At 64.6% G+C, this 17,017-nt stretch overlaps 2 protein-coding genes across 2 annotated transcripts; both read right to left on the reverse strand.

Moving 5' to 3' along the window:
* Positions 1-4,205: 4,205 nt before the first annotated feature.
* Positions 4,206-5,513, reverse strand: TOR4A (torsin family 4 member A). Its single transcript, XM_087823261.1, has one exon. It carries the CDS (start codon positions 5,511-5,513, stop codon positions 4,290-4,292), a length of 1,224 nt encoding a protein of 407 aa, XP_087679387.1. The 3' UTR covers positions 4,206-4,289.
* A 3,856-nt stretch (positions 5,514-9,369) lies between these two features.
* Positions 9,370-16,509, reverse strand: NELFB (negative elongation factor complex member B). The gene is made up of 13 exons (XM_016211838.2): positions 16,383-16,509; positions 15,921-16,084; positions 15,634-15,733; positions 15,094-15,324; positions 13,339-13,524; positions 12,560-12,672; positions 11,972-12,074; positions 11,644-11,739; positions 11,364-11,506; positions 11,166-11,272; positions 9,825-9,966; positions 9,642-9,750; positions 9,370-9,563 (listed from the first exon to the last, which is right to left on the reverse strand). Exons 1-13 carry the CDS (start codon positions 16,482-16,484, stop codon positions 9,417-9,419), a joined length of 1,743 nt encoding a protein of 580 aa, XP_016067324.1. The 5' UTR covers positions 16,485-16,509; the 3' UTR covers positions 9,370-9,416.
* Positions 16,510-17,017: the final 508 nt, after the last annotated feature.

The following is a 17,017-nucleotide window of genomic DNA, read 5'->3' on the forward strand; positions in this document are numbered from 1 at the left end:
TGCCTCCTGAACACACCCCAACTGGCCACCTCGTCACATTCTTCCAGCAAAATTGGGTCAGGACCACACTCTTTAGTGAAGGTACAGAGGTTGGGAGAGATTTGGGGCCCAATTTCAGCAATAGTAGACCCGCCCAAGAAAGCCTCACCATAGATGCCAAATTGGGAGCCTTGGGATGCTCAGGGTGCCAGGAAGCCTGCGGGCATCCAGGTGCAGCCCTGGCAACCTTAGGTCCCTTAAAGGCCGAGAGCTTTGGTGAGTAGATGCCGTCTTCCTGGGAGGTGGCCTGGGAGGAAGCGCCGGGAAGCAACCAGGTAGGACCTCTGGGGAAGGGCCTGTCCCCCAGCTTCGTCGTGGGACGTGGGAGCAGTAAGGGGGGCTCTCAGGAAGCCCGAGGCTACGCTGTCCCGATGAGTCATTTCCTTCCCACGAGAAGGACAGGCGTTGGCGTCACCGCCCGAAATCTGGAGAAGGCGAGGCATGAGTCAGTTCCCAGCTGGGATGGCGGCCAGCAGGCAGGAGGGTCAGGAACAGGGTGTCCGGGGTGACCACGTGGTTGCTGCTCGAGGCCCTGGACACAGGCCCAGCCTCGGGCGTGGGCTGCCTCACAGGTGAAGCGGTGTTACTGGAACAGGTGCAGGCCCAAGGCACCGAGTCAGGTGATCTTGACAGTCAGCCTGATGCCTGGAAGGGCCTCTTAGGAGACGGAATTTGGGAAGAAGCTTTGAGGTCCCGTGGGAATCTTAATAGGAGGTATGCTGAGGATCCTGCCAAATCAGTTGCAGACTTTGCCCATAAAGAGATGGCAGCCACCCTGGCCGATGTTGCTCAGTGGTTAGAGCGCAAGCCCCCTGCACCGAAGGGTCACAGGTTCAATTCTCAGTCAAGGGCACATACCCGGGTTGCAGGTCTGATCCCCAGCCCCAGTCCGGGGGGTGGGGGGGTGGGAAAGCCAGGATTTTCCTTAAAAACCGCCCAAGGTTCGATGATAACCATCACAAACAGGTTCACCAGGCTTCCGGTAGCGAGTCAGAATTCTGCTCCAATCAACAGGCTTCGGGAAAGGCCACGGAATTGCTCGTGGGGGTCTCCAGCCAGTGTTCCAGACTTTGCCAAAAGTGGGGGGGGGGGTGTTTATTGCATAATCCCCAGACCTTGTTAATCCTTAAAAAAGTTTTTTAATTGAGGTAACCTTGGTTAATAAGATTATATAAATTCCGGGTGCACAGCATTGTAATTCGACATCTGCCCGCTCTATTGCGTGCTCACCACCCCAAGTCCAGTCTCCTTCCATTGCCACGGAGCTGACCCCCTTCACCCGCGCCCTGAGGATGCGCAGAACAGCTTTCCGGGGTGAGGGAGACAGTCTAAGCCCAAATTTCAATGTTTGCACAACTCTGCAAGCTTCCTAAAAATCATTAAATCATCCATATAAAATGAGTCCATTTTGGGGTCTGTAAATGACACCTCAATCAAGCTGTTTTTAAAAATATTCAAAACCTACTGCATGAAAAATGTATTTTTAAAAAGACTAAACCGGAGTGGTTAGGATTGTAAAGCTAGGTGGTTCAAATATGAAAACAAGGTCATTGCCTTGAAAGTTGGGGAGTTATGGCCTGGGGTAGGGGAGAGGCCGGTGGGCAGCAGGGACCCAAGGGGGCTTCTGGGGGATGGACCGTGTCCTGTTTCTTAACCTGGATGGTGTGCACACGTGTGCTTGCTCTGGGATAAAACTTTGAATACATAGTTTGCTTTAAATACTTTTCTTGACGTGCGTTATGTTATACAACAGTCGCCCTTCACAACACCAACCAAAAATTATACGGTTTCCAGGAATAAATGTCATGAAAGTGAGCAAGGCCTGTTCACAGCAGCATTATTTACAGCAGCTAAGATCTGGAAACAGCCCAAGTCCCCGTGAGTAGCCGAGTGGATAAAGAAGCTGTGGGACAGTCACACCGTGGAATACTACGCAGCTGCGAAGAAGGATCCCGTACCCTTCGGGGCAGCATGGAGGGACCTGGAGAGTATTATGCTGAGCGAAATAAGCCAGGCAGAGAAAGACAAACATCGCGTGATCTCACTCATATGTGGAATCTGATGAACAAAATAAACTGACCAACAAAATAGATCCAGAGACATAGAAGCGTGGAACAGACTGAGGGACCTCAGAGGGAAGGGGGAGGAGGGACCGGAAGAGATTAACCACGGACCTTACATGCATCCCTGCGTAACCCACGGACACGGACAATAGCCTGGCCAAGGCCTGAGGTGGGGCAGGGGCTGGGAGGTGGGGGTGGTAAGGGGGGGATTGGGGGGCATCTGTAATGCTTTCAACAATAAAGTTCAGCCTTCGCGAGCACGCAGCGTGGGAAGGAACCAATACCCCCCACACCCACCTGTGGGCAGTGCAGATATGGACCCGAAAGTGTTTTTCAAAGGATTTGACAAAATCAAGTTTTAAGGGAAAAAATCCCAAGAAGAGCCAAGTGACTCCGAAAGGAAAACCCGAGTCCCCAGCCGTGGTGACTTCTGCAGAGGTAACGGCCGCACAGGAGCTGGTAGGGGGGCCCCTGGCCCGGGCCGCGCGGGGCTCGGCCGAAGGTGCTGGACCTGCCAGCCAGGGGCCGAGGGGCCGCAGGTGTAACCGCAGGTGCCCAGGTGTAACCGCCAACCCACGGAGGAGGGGAATGGAGCCGCTTTGGGGGAACCACTACCCACAGAAGCGAGAAATGAGAAGAGAGGTACAGAAAAAGTCGGGCGCCTAAAGGGCAGCGCATAGGGTCGCAGAGGAGTTCGGGTCTGAGCCGCCGGTCACTCGCACCTTGAACCAACGGAGCGACTGGACGCCGGGGCTGGACCCGGCCGAGGCTCCTGCGTCAGGAATTCGGCCTCCGAGGGTGCGGCTCTCCCCGCAGCGCCCAGCAAGTGGCGCCGGAGTGGACAGAGCGGAGGTCGCCACAGCCCCGGGGTCGCAGGCCCGGCCGCCCCAGCCCAGGCTCTACCCCCTCGACGGCCGGGCGCCGTCCTCTGCCCCGGGCACCCCGGGCGCCGGGACCCAAGCCCCCCTGCGCCAGGCGCGGATGGCGGGGGCTGCGACCCCAGGGGGCCCTCGGGGAGCGGGCCCGGGGTGCCGAGGGCAGGGGGGGCGAGCGCAGGGGGGGGGGCGCGCACAGCCTCCCGCGGGGTCCCTCGGCACCTGCTGGAGAACCGGGCCCCTGGCACGTTCCGCGTCACCTCGGCGGCCCCCCCACCGCGACCGCCCCCTCCCACCCCCCCTTCTGGGACTGGTGGTTCCCCGCGTGCTTGTCCTTTGCACACCTGTCCCGCCCCCGAGGCCACGCGTCCCTCTCGGGTGGGCCGGGCACTGGGTGCGGGCGGCGGGGAGACGCGGGGCCCGCCCCCGAGGCCACCGCAGCCCAGACGGGCGCGGCCACCAGGCGGCAGCACTGAGACCGCCCATCGCGCGGGGCTTCCGGAGGGTGCGGGCCGCGCTCGTGGGGTCTCCGCGCAAAAGGCGACAGCGGAGCAGAGGCGGGCGGGGGAGGCTGCCGGTGCCGGGGAGGGGCCGGGGGGCAGGGGCGAGCCCGCGGAGCAGCGGGGCCAGGGCTCCGCCCCTGAGTCTAAGGGACGCGCCCTCAGATGCCTCCCCCGGCTCAGAGCAACGGGCCCGGCTGGTGGCCAGGGCAGGGAGTCCCCCCGTGGGCCATCTCCTGCCTGTCACCCTGCGAGGCGCCCCTTCTAGAGCGTTCAGGCGGCTCCACTGGCTCAGCTCCCTGAGTGGACACACCCACCCACGCTGTTGCCTCTTGGGCCCGAGGGGCCACTAGAAGTCCAGGCAGTGCCCACTGGAGAGGCGCCCAGGCCTCTGGGTCCCCAGGGTGAGCACGCAGGTGCACAGGCTGGGGGGGGGGGTCTGTGTGTGTGGCGGCCGCGGCAGGCACCCCAGGGAGCCAGGGTGACAGCTCCAGGGGCCGCTGACGCCAGGTGCTGCTCAGCATCTCGGACACCATCTGTCCTCTGCACCATGGGGACAGACTGCCCATCTCCTGGGGCGCCTGCGACTCGGGCACACTGGGGGCGCCGAGGAATGTGGTGGAATCAAGGGACCCAAAGGCTGCGGCAGGCTGGGGGACCTGGGGTTGGAACAGGAATTACGAACCAGCCGGGGCGCCCGAGTCAGATTTATTTGGGGCCTCGGACAAATCCACAGGGTCTCCTCCCCCCTGCTGTCGCCAAACGTCTCCGCTGGTGGCCGCCAGTGTCCACCGCGCTCAGCTGCACCTGCGCTACAAGAGGTTCACCGTGGCCACCACCTGCTTGCAGCCGGTGACCGCGAACTCGCGGCCGGCGACGCGGTAATAGCTGAGCTGCGCCGCCAGGAGCTCCGCGCGCGCCTGCTCCGGGAAGAAGCCTTCCCCGGCCATCTCGTCCCGGAAGCAGCTGACCACGTCCCGCTTGTCCAGCAGCAGGAAGGGCACCACGGCCGCGGCCTGCCAGAGCGGGTGCTCGCGCACCAGCAGCGCCTTCAGGCCGGCGCGCAGCTCCTCCTCGGCGCGGGCGCGGTGCGCGCCGTCGGGGTGCGGGGACAGCGCGCGGGACGCGTTCTGCAGCACGAAGCGCGTGACCTCCGCGCCGCCGGCGCTGCTGAGCAGCACGTAGACGGCGTTGTGGAAGCGCAGGGGGCGCTGGGGCTGCAGGAGGCCGAGCAGCTCGTCCAGCAGCGCGCGCGGCAGCAGCTCCACCTCGTCCAGCACCAGCAGCGGGGTCTTCTCCTCCGCCTCGGCCCGCGCCACCACGCCCGCCACGTGGCGCGCCAGCTCCTCGCGGCAGTCCTGCGGGGCGCGGGACTCGGGGCAGTGGTGCCGCCCGTGGTACTGGAGCACGAGCGCGCTGTCGTCGAGCACCGCGCGGAAGTGGCGCGCCAGCAGGCGGCCCACGTGGCTCTTGCCCACGCCGCTGGGTCCGTGCAGCGCCAGGAGCAGCGGGCGGCTGTGCACGTGCGTGGACAGGTAGTCCCGCAGCAGCGCCACGATGCGCCCCACGGCCGCCGGCTGGCCGAACACCGCGCGCCGCAGCGCCTTCTCCAGCCCGTCCAGGTCGTAGCGCTGCGCGTTGTCGTCCAGGTTCTCGATGGCGTTGAGCACCTGGAAGCCCACGATGGCCACCAGCAGCAGCAGGCAGCGCTGCGCGCGGCTCTGGCGCTCGGCGCGCGGCCGGCACTTGCGCGCCGTCTCGGGGTAGAGCACCACGCGGCTGCGCCGGCGCTTCTTGCGCGGGGTCCGCGAGGGCAGCTCCGCGGGGCCGTCGAACGTGAAGAACTGCGGCTGGTCGGGGGCCCCGCGCGGCGCCGGGGGCGCGCAGCCCAGCCCCGCGCCGGGCGTCAGCGGGCGCCGCTTGCGCAGGAGCCACACGCGGCGGCGCAGGCGGACCACGGCGCGCAGCGGGGCCACCACGCTCGGGCCGCGCGCGCCGGGCGCCGCGGGCTCCACGCCGGGCTGGCCGCCGTCCATGGCGCGGGGCGGCCTCCGCACGCGGTCGCCCTCCTGCAACGGGAAGACGGGTCTGCAGGCCGCCGCCTGCGCCGGGGCCCTTCCCCCGCGCGCGGCCCCGGGGCCCCAGTGCGGCCGGGCTGCCCGGCTCCCGGTGACCAGGAAGCGCCCCCGCGGGGCCCATGCAAATCCCCGCGTCCGCGTAAACAGCGGGAGGAAGTGCCTGGGGGAGGGGCGCGGCTCCGGGGCGGAGTCGGCGCTGGCCCCGCGCCCACCGGGGGCGAACGGGGGTCACGGCCGGGCCCCGCCCCCGCCCGCAGCTCCGACGGTCGGGCGCCGGGGGCCCTCCGCGTGCCAAGGGGCCCGAGCACCCCCGGCGCTTAAGAGCCCGGGGGCGGGGGGGCGGCCAGAGCTTCTGCTTTTGGGGACGAGCCCCAGCCCCGCTCCCAGGCCGCGCCCCCGGCCCCCCTCCAAGACTGAGACCCTCCCGACGGCCTCCACTGAACTAGGAGGGGGGCGGCCGGGAGCCCCCCCAGAGACGGGTGCGGGCGGGAGACGGACGGATGGACAGAAAGACGAGAGCAGGAGAGGGAAGGGCCCTGGGAGACAGCTGAAGAGACGCGGGGCGCAGGCCGCGGCCCCAACCGCCCCCATACCTGCAGCTGCGCCGGGCCAGGCTCCCGCCGGCCCCCAAGCCCCCGGGGCAGCCCCTGCCCGCGCCGGACGCCAGGCGCGTGACTCGGGAGCAAGGGCGCGGGTCCCCGCAGGCGGGCGCGGGGCAGGGCCGGGCCTCCCTGGGCCGCGGGCCTGGAGGGGCAGCGACACCTGCGGGTCCCCAGGGAGTGTCCGAGCGGAGGAAGCCGGGAGGTTTCCGCTTCTATGCAAAGGAAGTGAGTCAGGGGCGTGTCGGGGCGGGACTTGGGCTGGACCGAGGCGCCGGGCGGGGAGCCCAACCGGCCGCCCCGGCCCCCTGACCGGCGGGTCACCTCCCTCCCCGGCCCGCGGGCCCGGGGTCCCCGAGGGAGCCGAGGGCGTCCCCTTCACCGGGACCCCTTGCCCCCCATCTGCCCCACAGGCCCCAGCACCCCCAGGACACCTCCTCTGGCATCCGACCCTTCACAGGCGCCCTGTGTGGGAGGGGAGCCCCCACCCCCATTCTCCCCACCCCCTCCTTCCCCTTCCCTGACCCCAATCTGGGGCCCAAAGCAGGGCTCACTTCCTTTCCCTGCCCCCCCTCCTCTCCCTGTGCCCCAGCCTGGGGCCCCAGGACAGGGCAGCAGGCCTGGAGACGGGGGAGACGACCCCCCATGCTCAGGGGCCTGGGGGGAGCAAGTTTAGGAAGAACCTGGGCCCCGCCCTGGCCACTAGCTTCGCCTTGCCCTGCCCTGCCCACCTCTGCAGCCCTGGCCCTGCCTCCCACCTGGCCCAGGGCACTGGTCTCTGCCAGGCCCAAGCCCTCGGCGGCCCTCCCAAGCGGGCTTGTCAACAGCGATGCCCCAGACCTGCCCTGGCACCTGCGTCACACAGGCCTGGCTGTCTGTCCTGCCAGTGGTCCCCCTTCACAGCCCCCGTCACACACTGGCCCCCACCACACGGTCCCTCCCCCCGCGCGGCTGGTCCCCTCCCTCCGAGCTCTGCTCTGCACCCCCGGCCTGCATCCGGAAACGGCCACGGGCTTGGGGCTTCTCCCATTACCTCCAGAATACAGGGTTCACAGGCCTCGCGACCACACGTGGGGCTTGTCTGTCCGTCTGTCCACTGCCCTCTGGCAGCATCATGTCATACAGCCCTGTGCTGGGAAATTCCTGCTCCCCCGGGGACCTCTATCCCCCTCTGTGCAGGGCCAGGTATTGGGGAACCCTCCGGCGCCTCACCCACCGCGTGGCTGGGTGGTGCATTAAGCCCACGCCCAGGCCTTCCTGGAATCCGGGAGAGGACCCTGTCCAGGCCTTGCCCTGTGACCCCAGCTGGGAGGCAGGAGTCCTTCCTCTAGACACCAGGCTGCTTCTGACTCAAGGAGGGCAGGGGGTGGGACAAGCTGTCTCCAGGGGCCAGCTGGCTGCTTCTGCTAGAGGCTGACCCGCCAAACCCTCTGGGGCCAAGCCCCATGACCGGGGAGGAGGGGCTCTGGAAAACCATGCCCAAGGGTCAAGGGTGAACCTGAGCCCTGGGCGAAGGCCTCAGCCCCCTGCACTTTCTCCCCCATCTCCACCTGTCCCTGTCCCACAGGACCAACCCCCCACATGGGTACCAGCTCTGGGAGGCCTCCCCTCCCACCCCCACCCTCCTCTGCACAGACCCTTCGCCAGTCCCCAGTCCCCACGGGGCTGGCTGGCCTGGAGGTGGGTGCCCCCATGCTCCTGTCCTTCCCAGATTCCCGTGTGGACACTCAGGCCATCAGACCACACCCCCCATTCCCATCCTCCCTCATCTCCCGCAATTTGCTCAGAGCCACTGTCCTGTCTCAGGGGTCCCTGCGTCACAGCCTGTAAGGCTCCAACTGCCTCCGACTGTCCGCCCCCAGTACTAGCCACCCCTCATGGTCCCACTATCCCACCTAGGGGGCCATCCACCCCATTCCACCCTACAAACCCTCACCCACTGGGGCCTCCCTGTTCCCTCGTGTGGGCTGGAGGAGCCCGGCTTCTCTGACCCGTCTCCGTCCATCTTGATCTCGAGCCTCAGGGCACACAGGGGTCCAGTCTGCTCCTCGCATGGCCGGGTTCCTTCCTGGGCCTTTCTCCCTGGCTCCCCTCTGCCTGCTCACCTGCCAGTCCAGGTCCTGGCTCCCTGCCTCCCAGAGATGGAAGCAGCCAAAGGGAACCCTGAGAGTCTGCACCCAAAGGGCCGCCTCCTGAGAAAGTTCCTGCTCCCTCGAGGGCCCCTGTGTCCTGGCCCTGGCCCCTCTGGCCCCTCAGTGGCAGAGCTGCCACTTCTCCCTCACGGGGACATTCCCATTGCGCACAAACAGTATTTCTTCCCTTAAAAAGCAAGCAAGCGCCTCCTGACCCGCCCTCCGCCCCCTGCACCTTTGCTTTCCTCGGCCACCTGCCCCCTTGGCTCCAGTCCCTCCCCCACCTGCAGAGCTGCACCTGTCGAGGTCATTGGCCTCCATGGAGCAGGACCCCCAGCATGTCAACACTGGGGCGGCGGGAAGGCCTGCCCAGAGTAGACTGTGTCCCGTGTAGACTGTCGAGCGGCCCTGACAAGTCCAAGCCTTCCCATGCGGCTGTGGCCACAGAGAGAGAAATGCCGAGAAGGCGCCTGACCCATGTGTTGCAGCTGACCCCACCCCACCCCTGGCGCAGAGAAGCCCAACAGCTGGATTTACCAAAATGCTGTTTATTTACACAGGAGACAGTGCAGCTGAGCAAGGCGCACACCACTCCAAGGGTAAACTGAGGCAGTAGGCGGGGCCTGGGCTTTCCTCAGTCAGGGCAGGTGTGTTCCCTGCCGGCAGGCCCCGGTGCAGTGGACTGTCCACTATCAAACACTCAGGTCCTCAGAGTGGCCGGGTGTCCCAGCAGTTACCACTCTGTGCACCACACCATCCCACCCGCTCCCCTTGGAAAACGTGGCTTCCTCTCCCCACTGCCGCCTGCTGTTGCCCCAGAGGAGGGCACACCCACGGGAGCTTGTAGGAACACAGCGTGGCAGCGAGGGGCCAGGCGCAGGCACTTGGGTCCCTTCACACTGCACAACTTTCAGGCCCCAGGTCAGGGTGGGGCTGAGGCACAGGGCACCCTGCCCATGGGATGACCCCAGGGTCTCAGCTCAGCCCACCACCTATCGCCCTCGGTACCATTCTGCCTCCAGCAGATACAGGCCCCAACAGCGTCAGGTCCAGCAGGCCCTTCTCCTGGCCGACTCGGGCCGTGTCCCCCCCAGGAGCCCTGTCAACTCCCCAGCAGTCTCGGTGAAGCGTCAGAGCCCGGCTGGAGCAGGCACGGTGGGGAGGGGCAGCTCTAGGGTCGGGGTCTCGGCAGCCTGGGCTGGGCTTGGCTTCCGGTGGTCCAGCTGCTCCAGCTTCTCGCTGAGCTGGGAGTAAAGCTCCTTCACGGCCTCTCCACTCTGTGGAAAGTGCAGGGTTGTGGGGCAGCCCGCAGGACACGCAAGGCACCCCCCCGGGTATGGGTGGGTGGCACCCACCTGGCCTGTGGGCTCCAGTGCCTTCTGCAGGGCCTGCAACCTGGCGGGCGCCACGCGGTGGTGCAGGTGTAGGAGGAGCCTCAGCACGTGCCGCTGGACATTCTCCTTCCTGCAAGAGGCCACGGCTGCGTTGCTCCCCTCGCGCCCAGCGGTGCCCCCACCCCCACCCCGCAGCCCGCGTACCTGGGGGAGGCGGTGAGCAGAAAGCCATCGAAGAGGCTGCTGCAGAAGTCCTCCAGGGCAAACTCCTCGGCCAGCAGCGCCAGGTTCCCCGTGAGCAGGTGCAGGAAGATGTCGCCGAAGGCCAGGTCGCTGAAGGTCTCCACTGCAGGTAGAGAGGGCGTCGGCCAGCTCACCCACCACCCACACCCTAGCTGGGGCCTGGGACCCAGGAGGAAAGGGCCCAAGACGAGATGACCCTGCACAAGCCGGTGGCCCCAGCACAGGGCCTGAGTCAGAGGGACGAACATGAGGACAGGAGGAACTGGACGGAGGAGCTGTGAAGGTGGAAGGGGAGCCACCAGCCAAGGATGCAGGCGGCTCCTCGCAGCTGAGGAGACCTATGCGACCAGCATGTCACCCGGAGCCTCCAGAAGGAGCCTGCCCTGCCCACACCGTGGCTTGAGCCCTGACCTCCAGAGTGGGAAGAAAACAAGCCTGTGTTGCTGGGTTAGATGGTGGCTCGGTGTAAACTGATACCACAAAGAGACAGCTTCCCCCACAGAGAAATCGGGAAGCAACACATGCTTCCTCATCGGAAACGTCAGTGACCTAGAAACACTCGTGAGAATGGGGCCTTTACAGAGACAAGCCCTGAGCCAGCAGGGGCCGCTGGGCCTACGAGCACAGTGGGAGCCACGTGCTCCCAGAGCCGCTTCCCGATTCAACCTGCAGCTTCCTCGGTCTGCTTGAAGTGGTCCACTCAGACCTCTCTCTCCTCTTCCTGACTGGCAGCAACCCACCCACCCCGTCCTCCCGGGGAAGTGGCCTCTTCACCACTCTCAGGGGCCCTATCTCTCTCTCTTTTGTTTTTTTAAAATCCCCGCCTGAGGGTATTTTTTCCATTGATTTTCAGAGAGAGTGGAAGGGAGAGAGAAAAACATCCACGTGAGAGAGACACATCGATTGGTTGCCTCCTGCATGGACCAGACCTGCAATCCAGGTACGTGCCTTTGACCAGAATCAAACCTGAGACCCTTCAGTCTATGGCAGCCGCTCTAACCGCTGAGCCCTCCAGCCAGGGCCGGGGGCACTCTCTTGACGTCTGAGGACTTGAGAGGCTGCACAGCCCCTGCCAAATAGAATGACGCTGGGGGGGCTCTCACACCGCCGTGGAAAGAACTGACTTCGACCAGCGGTGACGAGCAGAGGGCGTCCGTGAGAGCACAAGGCTGAGCCCCTCTAGCTTCTGTACCAAGACAGCGTCCGGAGACAAACCCTTCCCAGTGAAGGGAGCCGGCCCTCAGAGGGGCCAGCAGGAGGGACGCGGGGACGCGGCTGCCGCAGGCGGGCAGCCCCACTCACCGAGCCCGGGCAGCAGGCGGAGCAGCGCGTTCTTGTTCCTCTGCTTGGTGATGTGCAGCACGTAGTACAGCCCCACCTCGCAGGCCATGCGCTGCTCCTGCAGGAACCTGTGGCAGGAGCCCCCAGCCCTGAGCAGCGCCGTACACAGCCTCCTGAGGAGCCCCAGGGCGCACCCCCACCTACGCCCTCCAACGGTACTTAGTGAAACTCTCTGGAAGCGTGTTTGGGTAGGTGGCTGGAGCCCTCTCCTCAGCAGGGAGCTTCTGGTCCACGTTGAAGGCATGGTCATCCACCACAAAGGACATGAGCGTCGGCAGGAACTTGGTGATGAGCTCCACCTCCTAGAGCGGAGAGCAGGAGCTCATCCAGGCACACCCGCTGCTCCGCCACTGTCCTGCCCTTCGGCCACCGTCCCGACACCAGCCCCGCAGCCCCTCGAAAGGAAGTGGTGGGAAGGATCCCGCCCAAGTCCCATTACCATCTTGGGCTCCTTGAAGACCTGGCTGTCGATCATGTCCCAGGCCCCCTGGCCCAGTGCCAGCAGCCTGAGCAGCAGGAGGAGGTCAGGGCTGTCCTGCGGAGGGAATGGGGCCTCAGCGCCAGCTCACCTGACCCTCACTCTCTCCTGACCTCGCCGCTCGCTCAGCAGGGTCCTGGTGCCGAGGCTTTACTCACAGGCTCCCCTGCACAGTTCACGCGTGGGGAGCGTGTGCTTACCGTGGTGGCAAAGACCTGGCCGCCACTGGTCCACCTTCCCCACTCCCCCCACCCCTGAAGGCAGCATGTGGCCAGCCAAGTGCACTCACCCTGGGGAGTGTCTCCTGGCCGACCAGCTCCTGCAGGTGCCTGACAGTGCTCAGTGACAGGGTGTTGATGGCGAAGGGGTCACACAGGATCATGGACAGATCCCTGCAAAGACAAGCCCCGGCATTAACGTGAGAACTGGCTGGCCCACGGAGGGGCAGCCACAGGCTGGGCTGCCTCAGACTCTGACCCAGGGAGACGGTCCCTCCACAAGGAACAAGCCCACCCCACTCGACTCCATCAAAAAAAAGCTCACAGTTCAGTTTGAAACCTGCACTTAACTTACTGAAAATAATGAGGGGTTTAAAGTTCTTAAGAAAATTAAGGCCACGTCTGGTTCTGAGAACCTGACGCAGACTCTAATTTCAGCCAGGGCCCCAGAGACAACTATGGGAGCAATGGGCACAGCAGCCCCCAGGACAGGCTCCCCCCCTGCCCTCGGCAGACCCCAAGATGCAGACACCAGAGCCCAGCCCGGGCACCCCACAGCCGTGTCTCAGCCATATAAGCACTGCAGTGGACAAGCATGCTCCTCTGGGTGCCGTGGACAGGACCCGGGGGCTAGGGGTCCACACGAGGCCAACCCTCACCCCAGTACTTGCTCCTGACCCTTCTTCACTCCGTCGAGAAAGCCTTGCAGCTCCCGTGCCCTCTTGCTGTCCACGAAGCGCTCACGGATGCAGGCGTCCAGGCACCAGGTGAACTACGGAGAAGCATGGTCAGGACCTGGCAGGAGGCCTCAGGCAGGCCACTGCGTCACCTCGCCACAGTCAGGCTCAGAGCCAGGACCTGTACCAGGAACAGGACGGTGCAGAGCAAACAGGCCTGAAGGCCTGAGTCCCCACTGGTCTGGCGGTGTGTGGAGGAGACAATATTTTTGTTCTAAAAGGGGCCCCCTCTCTGGTGGCCCCACTGGGGGTCTCAGAGTGTGACACCCCACAGCCCCTGGGAGGTGGTGCTGTCTTGGCTCCACCGCATCTGTGCTGGGACAAGGACAGTGGAAAAAGCCCAGGTCCTGGAGTACGGTGCTCGCCAGTGAGCAGCCGGAGGGCTCCAGAACAGGGGAGGGCCAGAGGCCCCGCAAAGCCTGGAGGAGGCTGGAGAGGGATCCAGGTGGAGCCTCAGGGCAGCCCAGATGGACTGGAGGAAGTGATGGATTGACAGGTGATGACACACAGCCATGGACCCCACCTGCCCAGCCAATTCAGCAGCGTGGTGGAGGGGCTGATGCATACTTGGTGGTCAGGGGGGTGGGCAGTCAGAGCCCAGGTACCAGGACCGTAGCATCCACCAGGGAGGAGAGAAGCCAAGAAAGAGACCAGAGGGAAGGGGACTGAGTGAGGACAGGGCTGGGGAGGCAGGGCGCCACCTTGTGGCAGGGGTCCACGGAGCAGATGTCACCCACATCCAGGTCATGCAGGGACATGAGCAGCTCTGCGCGCAGTGTGCAGTAGTGCACATTCCGTGTCCGCAGGAAGAGGGTCCGCAGGAACTGCAGCACCATGTCGTACAGCTTCACGTTCTTCCCCACCATCTGCGTCAGCTTCTGCACCACCTGGAGGGAGACAGCCCACGGCCACGATGTCACGGACAGCCACAGCGACGTCAACAACCACAGTGATACAGATGGCCACGGTGCCACTAATGGCCACGGTGACACAAAACCACAGTGGCACAAAACAGCCATGGGTGACACAAATGAATGGCCACGGCAACACAACCGCCCACCTCCCTGCCAGGCGCTCTTCCTACTTTGGGCTGAAAGTCTCCTCTCTCGCCAAACACTGGCTCTGTGTAGGGTGGTGGTGTTTCTGGTTTCTAAGGAGGTGAAGCCCACGTCAGGCCCACAGCTTCTCTGAAAGGCTATCGGCCTGTGACCTCAGATTCCACCAAAGGCCTCAGGAGGTGTGGCCCCGGTCCACCCAGACAGCTTACATGGGGAGACTCAGGCCCAGTTGAGGACCTAACATACTCAAAAGGGGGGCACAATTCAGGATGGCCACAACCCAGGGCTGCCAGGCACACAACCAGGGTTCTAGGGGCTGAGCCACACCCCGAGGACCACAGGGTAATGTGTGAACCTGCAGCCAACTTCTCCCCTTGCAGTGGTACAGGCCCCATAGCAGGGAACCCTGGCTTGGAGGGGAGCGTGAAGGGACAGGAGACCACGGCAGACAACAGCTGAAGGCCCAGCTCCCTTCAGACAAACAGGAAGGCAGAGGGCAGGGCACAGAGACATGCTCCTAGGCTCGTTCAGGGAGTGGTGTGCGACCACGGGCCAGACGTTTGGGAGAAACATGAGGCCACATCCTAACCCCCACCAAACACACAAAACTCCAGGTAAAAGCTGAATGTGAAAGAATGCAACAAAACATCCAACGCCACTCTGCTGGCACCTGGCCACTTGTCACCGTCGCCTCCCTCCTAGATGAGTGGTCATCCTGGAACCAGGTCAGGCACCTTCAGTGATCCCCGATACCTCACTGGGAAATGCCAAAGTCTCCACAGTGGCTTCTGGCCCTCCAACCTCACCCCCACCCCACTCACCTGTTTGCTCTAGGCTCTGGCCACACTGACCTCCTTGTCACCCTCGGAAAGTCCAGCCTGCCCCTCCTCCAAGCCTCTGCTCACACCTCCATCTGGCTCTTCTGCAACCTCACAACTCTATAGCCCTTGTCCAACCCCCCAAGCTCTCAGTGACCAACATGTGACATTTACTGCATAGCGTCTTTGGCCTGTGAGACTTCAAGTGCCCCACGCAAGTGACCCCAAACTCCAGGGATGCTGCAAGGCCCAGGTACCTATAGCAAGGAGTTGGCACTCAAGAAATGTCTGTTAAAGTAACTAATGAGTCAAATGTAAAAACAGAAGACAGCACCCCAGAGCTGAAAGATGACATGCTAAGCTTAATGGAGAAGACTTGCCAAGTTACAGAGGACCAAGTGCATGACACCTAAGAGGTCCACACCTGGGCACAGTGCTGCAAACCCCCGTTACCAGAGATGGGCACAAGCCTACCCTTCCAGGAGCAAGACAACCCAAACATTCAGGGGGGTTGGGGACAGGGTTGGCCAGGGCGGCCCCTCAGCCTCCCCCCTACACGCAGCACTGCCTCCTGCCTCACCTCACCCTGGCGCCTCGTTTTGGGGGAAGGACTGAAGAAGTTGTGCAGGACGGAGAGCTCTGTGCTGAAGAGAGCAGTCTCTTTCTCCAGGATATACTGCTTCAGCAGTGGTGAGACCTCGTCGCCAAAGAGCGCCTGGTTGTCCTGCCAGATCTGCCGCTTCACCTCCACGTAACAGGCCCGGTACAGCTCCTTGTCAGCCATGACCAGCTTCAGCTTCTTCTCAGGGACCTACAGGACAACACAGGCCACGTGTGAGCAGCTCCTGTGCCCCAGGGTCTGCCTCAAGACAGGTGAAGAGGCCTCAGCACCACCCCTTTTTATCCTCAAACCCAGCCCCAACTGAAAGGAGCACCTGCGGCTACCCCCCTGGCCCTACTAGCTGCAGGCAGCCATGCTGAATACACACAGGTCTTTCCCAGAAAGGGACCCCGACCCCAACTCGCATGCCAAGCTTCGGTCTCTGCGTGGCTTGTCAGGGAGAAGCCGGCGCAGAGAACATGCCTCCCAGCTGCCCTTGCTTGAGCAGGCAGCTCGCACCTTGGGCAAGTGTTTCATGACGCACATCACCACCGGCTGCAGAGACGGCATCTTCACCAAGGAAAAGCTCTTCTCCAGAAGGTCTTCCAGTTTCTTGTACCTGGAAAGACTCGGGTGACTGAGGAAGTGGCACAAGACCAAGTCAGCTAACAGCCGCCTGCCTGTTCCCAGGCAGGAGACAGCTGATGGGACAGGTCTCTACAGGTGGGACACGTGGGGAACAGTGAGTGCGGCTCAGTCAGTTCCCATATGGAGAAGGGGGCAGCCCATGTCACCTGCCCGCCTACCTTTCCTCTGCCTTCCCCTCCGAGGCAATGGCCGACACGCGCTCCAGCAGCTTTTCCCGCAGCTCGTCAAACACCGACTGGTGGAACTCCAGCCGAGGCGTCCCGTGCAGGTCCAAGAAGGGCAAGGCCGACTGCAGGGAGGGCAGCAGCACGCCATTCTCTGTCTGAGGAAACAGGGTCAGCGTGGGGTCGATCCTGCTTACTCGGGGACGACAGAAGCCACAGCTGCAGCCACGTCGAGCCAGGCCCCGCGGTGCCCTGAGCAGGTAAGGAGGCAGCTGCAAGGATGTTCCCAGCAGCGCTGGTTGTAACTACAAAAACTGAAAGCCACCCAGGTGTCTGTCTGCGGGCGCCAGCTCGGGACACCCGGTCCCGCCATCCGGGGAACAGAGGCGGCGTCCAAGGGGGAGCCCTGCCCACCTCCCGCACGACCGCGCCCCCTGCGTGGCCTCGCCCGCCCACCTGAAACTGCTCGATGGCCTTGAGCGGCTCCGTGCAGTTGGTGAGCGTCTCCTTCAGGTCCTCGCCGTTGGCCACGCCCAGGTCCTGCAGCCCCGCGAACATCGCCGAGGCCCCGGCCCCGGCCCCGGCCCCGGCCCGGCCCGGAGCCCCATCGCCACCGCGCTCCGCCGGCGCCGCCGCGGGGCCCCCAGCAGCCCGCTCGCCCGGGCCGCGGGGGCCGCCCGAGCCCCTCTCCCCGGCGCCCTCCAGTTCGCCCAGGTCCCGCCCGCAGCGCGGCTCCGCTTGAACCACAGCCGCCCACTTCCGCCCCGCACCGTGGGTCCGCCCGCTAACGCGACCCGTCCGGAAACGCCGCCGCCGCGCGCAGAGGTTCCTAGGAGAGGAGCGGCGCCGGGCTCTGCGGACGCCGGGGACCGCCAGCGAGGCCCCGCCTTCCGGCCACGCCCCCGCTGCGTGGCCACGCCCCCGCCGGCCGCCGCTTCTCCCGCCCGGGGCGCCGCTGCGCGTCCCTTCTGGGCACAGACCCACCCCCGCGGGCCGGTGGTGCGGAGGGCGGGTGTGCCCGGTGTGCCCGGTGTGCCCGGTGTGCGGGGAGGGCGGGGCACCGCGGCGGGGCGGGGCACGGTGGCCGTTCT

This window comes from Miniopterus natalensis, chromosome 12 (assembly GCF_054644295.1).
Source record: "Miniopterus natalensis isolate mMinNat1 chromosome 12, mMinNat1.hap1, whole genome shotgun sequence".
Lineage (NCBI taxonomy): Eukaryota > Metazoa > Chordata > Mammalia > Chiroptera > Miniopteridae > Miniopterus > Miniopterus natalensis.